This window comes from Pristiophorus japonicus, chromosome 8 (genome assembly GCF_044704955.1).
Source record: "Pristiophorus japonicus isolate sPriJap1 chromosome 8, sPriJap1.hap1, whole genome shotgun sequence".
Classification (NCBI taxonomy): Eukaryota; Metazoa; Chordata; class Chondrichthyes; family Pristiophoridae; genus Pristiophorus; species Pristiophorus japonicus.
Window position 1 is genome coordinate 173,950,512 of NC_091984.1, and position 12,335 is coordinate 173,962,846.

At 43.7% G+C, this 12,335-nt stretch overlaps 1 protein-coding gene across 5 annotated transcripts in view; it reads left to right on the forward strand.

Annotated features, from left to right (window-relative positions):
• The window catches only part of eif4enif1 (eukaryotic translation initiation factor 4E nuclear import factor 1), a 64,634-nt gene that overhangs the window by 24,510 nt on the left and 27,789 nt on the right, over positions 1 to 12,335 (forward strand). For all 5 annotated transcript variants that reach the window (XM_070887565.1, XM_070887564.1, XM_070887567.1 and 2 more), the window contains one exon: positions 3,410 to 3,548. In XM_070887565.1, coding sequence (XP_070743666.1) covers positions 3,410 to 3,548 — 139 coding nt within the window. The remainder of the gene's footprint in view (positions 1 to 3,409; positions 3,549 to 12,335) is intronic.

Here is a 12,335-nt window from a genome sequence, read left to right on the forward strand (position 1 = left end):
CCATTTGGACAGGGAGAGGCAGCCACATCGACATCTTTATATTTAAATTTTCAGAACGGGTGCTGCATTGTCAACACCACATTATGCAATGGTTTGTTTCCTCATGCAAGAAATTCTTTGTTGGTGGATGTTGATCCATTGCAAAGTTGAATTGGCACTTTTATTTCTCCAAACACACAGTCCTTAATTTGCAGGCACCGGTTCTGCAAGTTTAGCAGTGAAAAGCTGAACTCACTGATTTCAGCAGGTGATTTATTCAGCAATGCTGCTAAAAGCACTTCCTCACACAAAAATATCACGAAAATTAAAATACAAGCCTTTGCAGGTGTCCAAGAAACAAATCTTCACTTTTTCTGCAGTACTTTTAAAAATGGCCGAGTGCCAATGTTTACTTCAGACTGCGCGAACGCTCCAACGCGCATGCGCAGGGTTGCCGGCACCAAGAAGCCTCATTTCAATTGTACCAGCCCCCTCCTACTTACAAAATCGGCGTGAGTGGTAGGCTCCACCCCCTGTGCGCCGCTCCAAGGAGCTCGAATACCGCACTTTTTTTGCGGCGCCGTTTTCAGCGCGAAAAACAGGCGCCCAGCTCTGAGGTGCGCCTTTTTCGCCGCGTGTGGAAACTTGGGGCCAATATATCTTGTTGCTTTGAGAGCCAAAAGTGGGAAGAATTGAGCTTTTGACTATTTTCAAAACACTGGATTTTAATCCAGTAATGCAGGATTGATTGGGCTTCCTTCTCCCTCAATCATAAGCACATTTTATTACATGGAATTAACTAATCTAGTTTCTCCTTTCTCCTCCAAATTGCTCAAACTGTACAGTTTTTATCTGCACAATTTATACCATTCATGCAATTTGTTTGTATAGTGCTTCTTGCTTGTCTTGCAAACATGTCCACCCAAGATCTCGAGCTGAGCATGGGAAGGTTTTTTTTTGAGGGTGAAAATGTGTCAATTTGTTGAAGGCAGATATTGGGGAGTTGATTGCAGAGAGAAGCGTGTCTCTAATGCTAAGTGGGCAAAGACATGGGAGGAAAATGGACTGATCCCACGGCAGGAGGAGGAGGTTTGTCAAGTTTGGTTTGTTGGGGCTGCGGGGAGTCACTGAAGCTGTACAAGGGCCATAATTTGCTCCTTGGTGGAAAGGACTCTGCAGAGTTTGGATGAGCTGGTGTGTGAAGGGGTGGGGGGAAATGAGCAAGCCTGCAAGAAGTCAGTTTTCTAACATTGTGTGGTTTAGGAATTACTTGAGGCATCCGTGTACCGGTCCCAGATGTTGGGCTTTTGAAAGCTCGGCTTGAGTAATGTGGTTGCACAGCACGGGGTTTAGTGAGGGCAGTTGAGAAGCTTGAGTCTGGCCAGTTGCTGTGACTGGGATAGCTAAAGTTTTCCTGTTTGCCTGAAGCAAATATTTGTCCAGGATGTTGGCGAGGTGGTGAAAGTAGCACTCTGAACACTGGATAACTCACCAGGCACAAAGAACATTTGCAGAGCTGTTTGGGCAAGTAGGAGTGGAGCTGTACAAGCAGAGGTGGTGGCAGAGAATGGAGAAGTCTGTTGGTGTCAACAGGTGCTGAGGACTGGGAGGGACAGCAAGCCAGTGATGGTGGTTTTGATTAGGGTAGTTTTTATGCTTTTGGGTGTGTAGATGAATGAGTTAAGGATTCCTTCAAGGTTTTTAAAGGGAACTCTAACAATAGGGTGGTGATTGGAGAAAATAGAGCACTTGAGGATCATGCCAGAGGATAGAAAGTGGATGACCTGGGATCTGAAGTATACTTAGGTAGTCAGCACCTCAAGGTTGAGAGCAGCTGGTGGGATTTGTGGAGCGGATAAGTTTATGATGGGTGTTGAGTAAAGTCTTGCGTTGAGTTGAAGTGCCTTGGGATATTTTACATTAAAAGCACTAATAAATGAAAGTTGCTGAAGTAGAGGAACAGGTGGAAATACCCAAGCTGTTTTGGGGAAAAATGAATGAACTCTTTGCATTTGCTGTGGTTTTGCATGCTGGCAAAGGGTTTGCATTGCTTTAAAGATGATGGTGAATTTCCCAGTGCATTTATAATTTATCTTGGTGTTCAACAAGTTTAGTTGGTGAGGGGCCTGTATAAACATTCCTTTCCCTCCCTGGCAAGTCTCAAGATTGTGTGTAAGAACAGAATCTGGAACCAGGATAAAGGATTTTTAAAGTAACTTGTTCTTGGGATTATGGGTATTGCTGCGAAGGCAACATTTATTGCCCGTCCTTGGTTACCTTGGGCTTTGAATCAGCCACATAGTGTGGGGTTGGAGTTTTTTTTAGGTCAGAGTAGGTGAAGACTGCGTTCCTGCCCTGTGCAACATTACTGAACCAGTTGGATTTGTACAAGAATCTGGCAGCTTTCAAGGTCTTTCTGGTACCAGCCCATGAATTGGGAAATGTTTTTAAATTCAGTTTACCATGATGGCCTTTGCCCCCACTTGCACTACTGTGCACTAAACCTAATGTATGACATGCTTTCTGTTCAAAGCTATACTCTGCTGCTTTTGTATGTACCGAATGAAATTAAACTGCTACAAATGTTGCATGTGCAAGTTTGGGGAAGAAAATTTCTCAAACTGCAGGTAGTCTTGAATGAAAACTTCCTGTGAAGTCATTGAAATTTTGTGACCCTTCAAACGTGTGAAGGCCTCAAACTTGTTCACATCAATACAGCCTCTAAGGTAGTATAGAATGGAACCTAGCATCTTGGTTTAATGGTTTTATTGCATAGCAAAACTCAAACTGGAAGAGATACTTGAGATAGAAGGTAAATCTTCAAACTGGTTTAACTAAACAACAAACCTTGATAACTTGGAGTTGCGTTAAGGGAAATTTGTACGTTTTCGATATGCATTTCTGAAAGGTCAAGCTATTTCTCTGGGACATTTGAACTTGAATGTTTTCAGCATGGGTTGAACTGGTGGTACTACATCCAGTGCCATTGATACAAGGCTAGCAGGACCACTCCAACTTGGACCTTGAAATATTAACTCTGAATATTTAGAGGCTCTTGCCTATGACTTGGTGTAGTAATACCCTTTAATACCAAATTAGTAACATTTAAGGATGCCAATTAAAGCTCAATTGAATGTCTGCTTGTTATGCCCATCACTGAATAGATGTGTAATTAAAATTAAATGGTGTTCTGGTATTTTGGGATGGGATGATGTATGTTGCACTAATACTGAAAGCAGCCAACCCGCGATGTGGAGATGTGGTCAGCAGGCCCATCTGTCGTATTGGAAAATGGAGTTCAAACGCATCTTCCAAAATTTAGCACCAAGGGGCTGTGTGATGACGTAAGTTCAAAACTCTTCTATGTAGCTTTCTTACTGCATTTGATTTGATTGTGGCATTAATGTTTGGTGTTTTTTTGTTTAACTAGATGATTGAAGAGGTGCTGGGTGAAGGTTCAGTGTCATCCAGCCGGTTCAGCCAGTGGTTCTCGAGTAATTTAAGTAGACCAGGTAGTCGCTCCAGCAGTTTGCGATCTACCCCACATGAAGAACTTGAAAGACTTGCTGGTAAGAGACTTGTGAATGCAAACAGAATTCTTTTGTCCAGGCCATGGTAAAAATGCATGGTTTAAATTTTACTGGCTGTCTTAGCCAAATGTAAACTGGGATGTGCTTTTGGGTCTTGGTGAGTGACCAGCTGTGCAATGGTGGGAATCTGACTTTCGAGTTGAACCAGATTGGGAAGGTTTTGAAGAAAACTGAGCACTTTAAAAAATCTGTAATATCCCAAAGAAAGAGCTGTAGCAACAACATAAATCAGGCCATTAAATGGGAATAAGCAAAACCACTTGCAGCATGAATCCTAGGGAAAAAACTTGTGACTGTGCTATTGCGAAGGAGTAGAAGCGATCAGTATGTATATATTAAAAGGAGTTGCATTTAATTTAGTCTAAAACCAGGGAAACCAATGAGTACCTAACTCGATTAGGGTGTACTTGTATCGCAATAGGTTAAAAGGCAAGCATGTATTTTTAAATTGCTATCTGATGGTAAAAATAGGAGTAAGGAGGTGTTTGTTTGGATTCTTGATTCTAATCCACTAGCAACATCAAATTTGCAACCCAAAAAGTGGAGAGCAACAAGACATTTGCAGAAGCATTTAGATCAGGTATGCAACTGGGTAGACAAATGTTAACTTTTTATTGTGAACAACTGCAGTTTTTACCATGCCCACTATACTACGGAATATAATGAGTAGTGACTTGGGATGAATAGACTTGTCACTTGGAATTTAGTGAAATAATTTGAGTATTTGTTTGAATAATGTTGCCAGTGGGGTGCTTCCTAACCAGGCTGTTGCCAAGGCTTTACAATATGATCGTACTTCAGGTGTGGTCTGACTATGCTCACTTATGGTCATATTGTAAAATAATGTACATGCATAAGGCTGCAAGGAAAACTTAGTCTACTGGGAATGTGCTAAGATTGCAAAAGCTTGAGCTGTACATTCTGAAAAGATGGAGTTTGTGAAAATGCATATGTTGCATTGACTAAACTGGGAATATTTCAAAGTGCAGCTAGTGGAAGCAGACAACAAATTTAGATTGTTTTTTCAGCAAAAGGGTAATGTGCACTTTATGGCAGATTATTCCAACAACATGGTGTTCAAAATGCACTTGCTGGACGGAAAAGTTGTGCACAGTTGCCTCTTGTGTTTGACCCCTACATTATACAGCCCCAGATTGGGTGAGATTTCATTGTACAACCTTAATGTGGAACTGCTTTTGGTAGCAGTAGCATATCTGAAACGCTACTGGACTAATGATCCAGAGACGCAAATTCAAATCCCACCACGGCAGCTGACGAATCAGTACTCTTTGTTGATTTGATAAATCTGGAGTAAATAGCTAGTATTGGTAATAATGACCATGAAACTATTGGATTGTTGTCAAAACCCATATGGTTCACAAATGTCCTTTTTAGGGAAGGAAATCTGCTGTCCTTACCCGGACTGGCCTGTGTGACTCTAGACCCACAGCTATGTAGTTGACTCTTAACTGCCATCTGAAATGGCCTAGCAAGGTACTCCATTGTTACAAACCGCTACGAGAAGCAATAATAAAATCGGACAAACGTCCTGGAATCGACCTCGGCACTGGCTACATACACAAGTGACACACCCTGCAAAGTCCTCCTCGCCAACATCTGGGGATTTGTGCCAAAATTGGGAGAACTGTCCCACAGACTAGCTGAGCAACAGCCGAATCGTCATACTTGCAGAATTATATATTTCAGCTAATGTCCCAGACTCCCATCACCATTCCTGGGTATGTCCTGTCTCACTGGCAGGACAGACCCACCAGGGTTGGCAGCAGTGGTATACAATTGGGAGGGAGTGTCCCTGGGAGTCCTCAACATTGACTCCAGACCCCATGTCTCATGGCTTCAGATCAAGCATGGGCAAGGAAACCTCCTACTGATTACCACCCACTGCCCTCCCTCAGCTGATGAATCGGTAGTACTCATTGTTGAACACCACTTGAAGCACTGAGTAGCAAAGGCACAGAATGTACTCTGGTTGGGGATTTCAATGTCCATCACCAAGAGTGGCTCGATTGCACCACTGCTGGCCGAGTCCTGAGGACATAGCTGCCAGACTGGGTCTGCGGCAGGTGGTGAGAACCAACATGAGGCAAAAACCTACTTGACCTCGTCCTCACCAATCTACCTGTTGCAGATGCATTTGTCTATGACTGCATTGGTAGCAGTGACCACTGCACAGTATTTGTGGAGACACAGTCCTGTCTTCACACTGAAGACATCATCCATCGTGCTGTGTGGCACTACCACTGTGCTAAATGGGATAGATTCTGAACAGATCTAACGACTCAAAACTGGGCACCACAATCTTGTAACATCATGGCCTGATATGTATCTCACTCTAGCATTATCATCAAGCCAAGGGACTAACCCTGGTTCAATGAGTGCAGAATAGCATGGCAGGATCAGGCATACCTAAAAGGTGCCAACCTGGGGAAGCGACAACACAGGACTACAATCATGCTAAAAAGCTGATGCAGCATTCCACAGATGGGGTTGAGCAATCCCACAATCAATGGATCAGATCAAAGCTCTTCAGTCCTGCCACATCCAGTCATGAATGGCGGCGGACCATTAAACAAATGAGACGAGGCTTGATGAATATCCCCATTGATAGCTGAGTGCAAAGGACAAAGCTGAAGCATTTACAACTATCTTCAGCCAGAAGTGCTGAGTCAGTGATCCATATCGGCCTCCTCCTGAGGTCCCAACCACCACAGAAGCCAGTCTTCAGCCAATTCATTTCACACCGCATGATATCAAACGGCTGAGTGCACTGGATACAGCAAAGGCTATGGGCCCCGACAACATCCCGGCTGTTGTGCTGAAGACTTGTGCTCTAAAACTAGCCGTGCCTCCATCCAAGCTGTTCCAGTACAGCTACAATACTGGCATCTGTTGAAAACTGCCGAGGTATGTCCTGTCCACAAAGCAGGCCAACTACCCTGCCATCAGTCTACTCTCAATCATCAGCAAAGTGATGGAAGGTGTTGTCGACGGTGCTCAAGCAGCACTTGTTTGCCAATAACCTGTTCACCGATGCTCACTTTGGGTCCCGTCGACCTCTAGTCCATGTTTGGATCAAGGCTGAAACGAGGTTTGGAGCAAAGAGCTGAATTGGTGAAGTGAGAGTGACTGTCCTTGACATTCTTCTCCTTTCTTGTGCTGCCCCCCCCCCCCCCCCAAGCACTGTGTACCTTCACCACATGGACTGTAGTGGTTCAAGGTGGCTCACCACCACCTTCTCTAGGGCAATTAATGGGACTAGAGGTGGACAAGTCCCCTGGACCAAATGACCTGCATCTTAGGGTCTTCGAAAGAGTGGATGCATTGGTTGCGATCTCCAACATTTCCTGGATTCTAGAGAGGTCCCAGCAGATTGGAAAACTGCAAATGTAACGCCCTTTTTTAAAAAAAGGAAGGAGACAGAAAACTGGGAAACCACAGACAAGTTAGCCTAACATGTTGTTGGGAAAATGCTGGAGTACATTATTAAGGAAGCAGTAGCAGGACATTTGGAAAAGCATAGCAGAGTCGGCATGGTTTTATGAAAGGGAAATCATGTTTGACAAATTTGCAGGAGTTTTTTGAGGATGTAATGAGCTGGGTGGAAAGGGGGAACCAGTGGATTTGGTGCATTTGGATTTCCAGAAGGCATTTGATTGGGTGCCACTTAAAGGTTACTGCACAAGATGAAAGTTCACGGGGTTGGGAGTAATGTATTGGCATGCATAGAGGATTGGCTAACTGAAAACAGTCAGGATAAATGGGTTATTTTCCGTTTGGCAAACATTAAGTAGTAGGGTGCTGCAGGGATCAGTGCTGGGTCCTCAACTATTTGCAATCTCTCTATATTAATGCTTTGGATGAAGGGACCGAGTGTAATGTAGCCAAATTTGCTGATGCAGAGAGGTGGGAAAGCAAGTTGAGGAGCACGCAAAGAATCTGCAAAGGGATATAGACAGGCTAAGTGAGTGGGCAAACATTTGGCAGATGGAGTATAATGTGGGAAAGTGTGAGTTAACCACTTTGGCAGGAAAAATAAAGCAAATTATTTAAATGGAGACATTACAATGCTTTAGTACAGAGCGACCTGGGGGTCCTTGTGCATCAGGAAGGCAAATGGAATGTTAGCCTTTATTGCAAGGGGAATGGAGTATAAAAGCAGAGGTCCTGCTACAACAGTAAAGGGTATTGGTGATACAGCACCTAGAGTACTGCGTACAGTTTTGGACTCTGTATTTAAGGAGGGATCATCGTCGTAGGTAGTCCCTCGAATGAGGATGACATGCTTCCACACGAGTTCACAGATGTTTCAATAAAGGACCTGATGTCCCTGTCCTGAGCTCCAATTGAGGGGGTGGAAGATGCCTGTGCATGGATTTAAAAAAAAATGTGTGGTGACCGTTGTGCACCAGCCACCACACGGGCTTGACCAAAATAGGCCTTTATCCAGTGGTCAGGGTTGACCAGAACGACTGGAGACCTGCTCTGCTGCATGAATCTAGTGCGTGCACGTATGTGTGGGCTGGTCCGTGCTGCTCCTGGGCCCTCGGCTCTTTTGGGCCCCGTACCCTCATTCACTGCACCTCTGCCACAATCCCTCACTGCTCCTCCGCACCAAACATTCGCCGAACCGCCATCACAATCACCCACCAAATCTCAACCACAATTCCTCATCACTCCTCTGCCCCGATCACTCGCAAGTCTGCCACGACCTCTGCTGTACTAGGGGCCCTGCCCACGCTTCAAATGGCGACCTGGGTCCTGATGATGTCACCCATCTCTAAGCACATTGGTGTTGGCTCACGCTGGAAGCTGCAGTGGCATGCTCCAGCTCTTTTTATAGCCCCAACCTGCGGAGATGTACTTGCATTGAAGGCAGTTCAGAGAAAGTTCACGGTTGATTTTGGAGATGAGGGGTTGACTTATGAGGAAAGGTTGAGTAGGTTGGGCCTCTACTCACTGGAATTCAGAAGAATGAAGTGTGATCTTCTCTAGGGCAATTAATGGGACTAGAGGTGGACAAGTCCCAGCTGTTTACATTGTACATTAATGATTTAGACGAGGGGATTAAATGCAGTATCTCCAAATTTGCGGATGACACTAAGTTGGGTGGCAGTGTGAGCTGCGAGGAGGATGCTATTAGGCTGCAGAGTGACTTGGATAGGTTAGGTGAGTGGGCAAATGCATGGCAGATGAAGTATAATGTGGATAAATGTGAGGTTATCCACGTTGGTGTAAAAACAGAGACACAGACTATTATCTGAATGGTGACAGATTAGGAAAAGGGAAGGTGCAACGAGACCTGGGTGTCATGGTACATCAGTCATTGAAGGTTAGCATGCAGGTACAGCAGGTGGTTAAGAAAGCAAATGGCATGTTGGCCTTCATAGCGAGGGGATTTGAATACAGGGGCAGGGAGGTGTTGCTACAGTTGTACAGGGCCTTGGTGAGGCCACACCTGGAGTATTGTGTACAGTTTTGGTCTCCTAACTTGAGGAAGGACATTCTTGCTATTGAGGGAGTGCAGCGAAGATTCACCAGACTGATTCCCGGGATGGCGGGACTGACCTATCAAGAAAGACTGGATCAACTGGGCTTGTATTCACTGGAGTTCAGAAGAATGAGAGGGGACCTCATAGAAATGTTTAAAATTCTGATGGGTTTAGACAGGTTAGATGCAGGAAGAATGTTCCCAATGTTGGGGAAGTCCAGAGCCAGGGGTCACAGTCTGAGGATAAGGGGTAAGCCATTTAGGACCGAGATGAGGAGAAACTTCTTCACCCAGAGTGCTGAACCTGTGGAATTCTCTACCACAGAGTAGTTGAGGCCAATTCACTAAATATATTCAAAAGGGAGTTAGATGAAGTCCTTACTACTCGGGATCAAGGGTTATGGCGAGAAAGCAGGAATGGGGTACTGAAGTTTCATGTTCAACCATGAACTCATTGAATGGCGGTGCAGGCTAGAAGGGCTGAATGGCCTGCTCCTGCACCTATTTTCTATGTTTCTATGTTTCTATTGAAACTATACTGAGGGAGGGGGGCTTGAAGGGGTTGATGGAGAGGATGTTTCCACTTGTGGACGAATCTGGAACTATGGGGCATAGTTTCAGAATAAGGGATCGCCTATTTAGAACTGAGATGAGGAGGAATTTCTTCTGACGGTTGTAAATCTTTGGAATTCCCTGTCCAAGAGCTGTGGAGACTGGGTCATTGATTATATTTAAGGTGGAGATACAGATTTGTGAAGGGTTATGGGGAGCGGGCAGGGAAGTGGAGCTGAGCCAAAGATCAGATCAGCTATGATCGTATTGAATAGTGGAGCAGGCTCGAAGAGCCAAATGGCCAACTCCTGCTCCTATTAATTAGGGATGGGCAAAAAATGCTGGTCTTGCCAGTAACTCCCACATCCCATGAACTAATTTAAAAAAAAAAACAATGGTCGTGTTTATTTGGGACTTGGGCTTGTTTCTGTTCCTTTCAAGCTTGAGATGCTATGTGATTTATGTTGGAATGTTTCATGGTCATTGTGGTGCTCATTCATCTAGTAGGTCTGACCAATGCCATAACTGCACATGGAAACCCTCATTTTATGCAAAATACAGTAAATCAGATTTTAACATTGTCATTTCTCATTTACCTCTTGCACTGGATCTGCCTTGGTTTTAAATTTTCAAAGGATGATCTGGACTGAAATGTGGAGGATTGTTGCTTTCCAGACACATCCTAGTTTAATACATATCAATTAAAACTCTTCTGTCCATTATGCTGGCCCTTGCCAAATCCACATTTAAACTTTGGTTCAACAGTGAACCACAAAACATTACATGATGTTTGTTACAGACTTTGCATGGACACTTTCCAAGCTTTTGAGGGTTCTCTATAATCCTTTCCAGTTTTAAAGGACAAGATTGTTACAAGTGAGTCTCTTAAGTTACTATGGAGAAACAAATTGCCCTTGTTTCAATTCTGCCTCAAAAAAAACACATTTCTCCTCCACCAGACCATTTAAAATTCTCAAACTCACTGCTCATGGAATGTATGTTACCAATTAAACAATGGATAGCCACATTGAGTTTTCACCTGGATTGCTCTGCTGTGTTGTAAGGGAGACTTGCTCACTTCTGCTTTCAGAATGAACAGCATTAGCGCACCAGTTGAATGCTAAAATATTTGGTTTATTCTCATCACTGGTTCTGGCTAGAACTTGTAATCTGTTTCAAAGGTGACTGGTACAAAATGTCACCAACCAAGGCTGGGTATAGATGCTGCAGGTAACATTGGACTTGTCTAATGGAGTTTACTCACCTATCCCTGAACTTTGTCACCATTCTGTACTTACTTGAGCTTGATCCTTTAACACTAGCATTTTTGGTAGCTGCAGTACTAAATCTCTGATGTAGAGAGATGTTCTCACTTGTGGGGAGACCAAAATGAAGGGCCATAAACATAGGATAGTCACTAATTAATCCAATAGGGAATTTGGGAGGAACTTCTTTACCCAGCGAGTGGTTAGAATGTGAAATTGCTACCACAAGGAGTAGCTGAGACAAATACCATAGATGCATTTAAAGGGAAGCAAGGTAAGCATATGAAAGAGAAATGAGTAGGTTATGCTTTAGGGTTAGAAGAGGGGCAGATGCTTGTGTGGAGCATAAATGCTATCATGGAATCTTACAAATGATCGCACAGAAGAACAGGACCAGTTGGGCCGAATGATCTGCTTTTGTGCTGTGTATTCTATGTATTTGTATGCATTGGGAAAGTTTGAATTTAACACATTTTTCAAATGTTGCGCCATCTAGCCTGTTGCATGAAGCAAAAGCAAACATTTGTTTTTCAAATCCCAAGTGTAAAATGAGTCAGCTACCTGAGTAGATCAGCAACAAAAGTTCTTTGGAGGAAAGGGCTCCAACTCTCAAAGGACTAATACTGCAGAATTGTTCTTGGCCTGTTGCTAATCTTTCCAGTAAAGCTTGGCCGAAGAAGCATGTGAAATTTGGCTCCAGTCAAAATTGTAAACTCCAGGTTTAAAGTAACTATAATGGGTAAAGGGTTTGTATTGTAACCTATATTGCTACCACACCTGGATACTCCTGATCTACCACTAAGTGTAGGGATCCATTTATTGGCAAGCAAATTTTCACCTAACATTTGGGCCACCCTGTTGGTGCTGATAGGTCAATAGCTGATGGGTGAACATTAAACCTGTCATGCAAAAGAGTTGTCTGTCTTTAGTCTGCATGGACCTTCCTCCACCAGCAGTTAAAACCGGTTCCCATATAAGCATTGGAAGTTCAAGCAGAGGGTTTTGGGTTTGTGTTCCAATCTCTGCTGATAATTCCAATGTGATTTTGAAGGAATGCTGCATTGACGATGGGTGCTTTTTTGCGGGGAGGAGACCTTTCAACTGAGGGCATGTACTTGTGGACATAAGATCCCGTGGTACTATTTGAGGAGGAACAGGAGTCCGTCAACTTTCTTTCCTTAATAACCATCAGGTTATCTGGCCACTCACCTTTTTGAGATCTTAAGTTGCCAGCCATATTTGCTTAGGCTGTGAAGTCCTTTGACATACTGAGATTTTGAAAGGCACTATAAATACAGGTTTTTGAAATCTATGAGGTGCATTCCAGAAAATCAAAGGGCCTGGAAATTTTAAGGACACTGCTACAGTGTCCCATTTGAGTAATCAAATACTTAATTTATAGTGTCTTTCACAACTTCTGACATCCCAAAGTGCTTTACT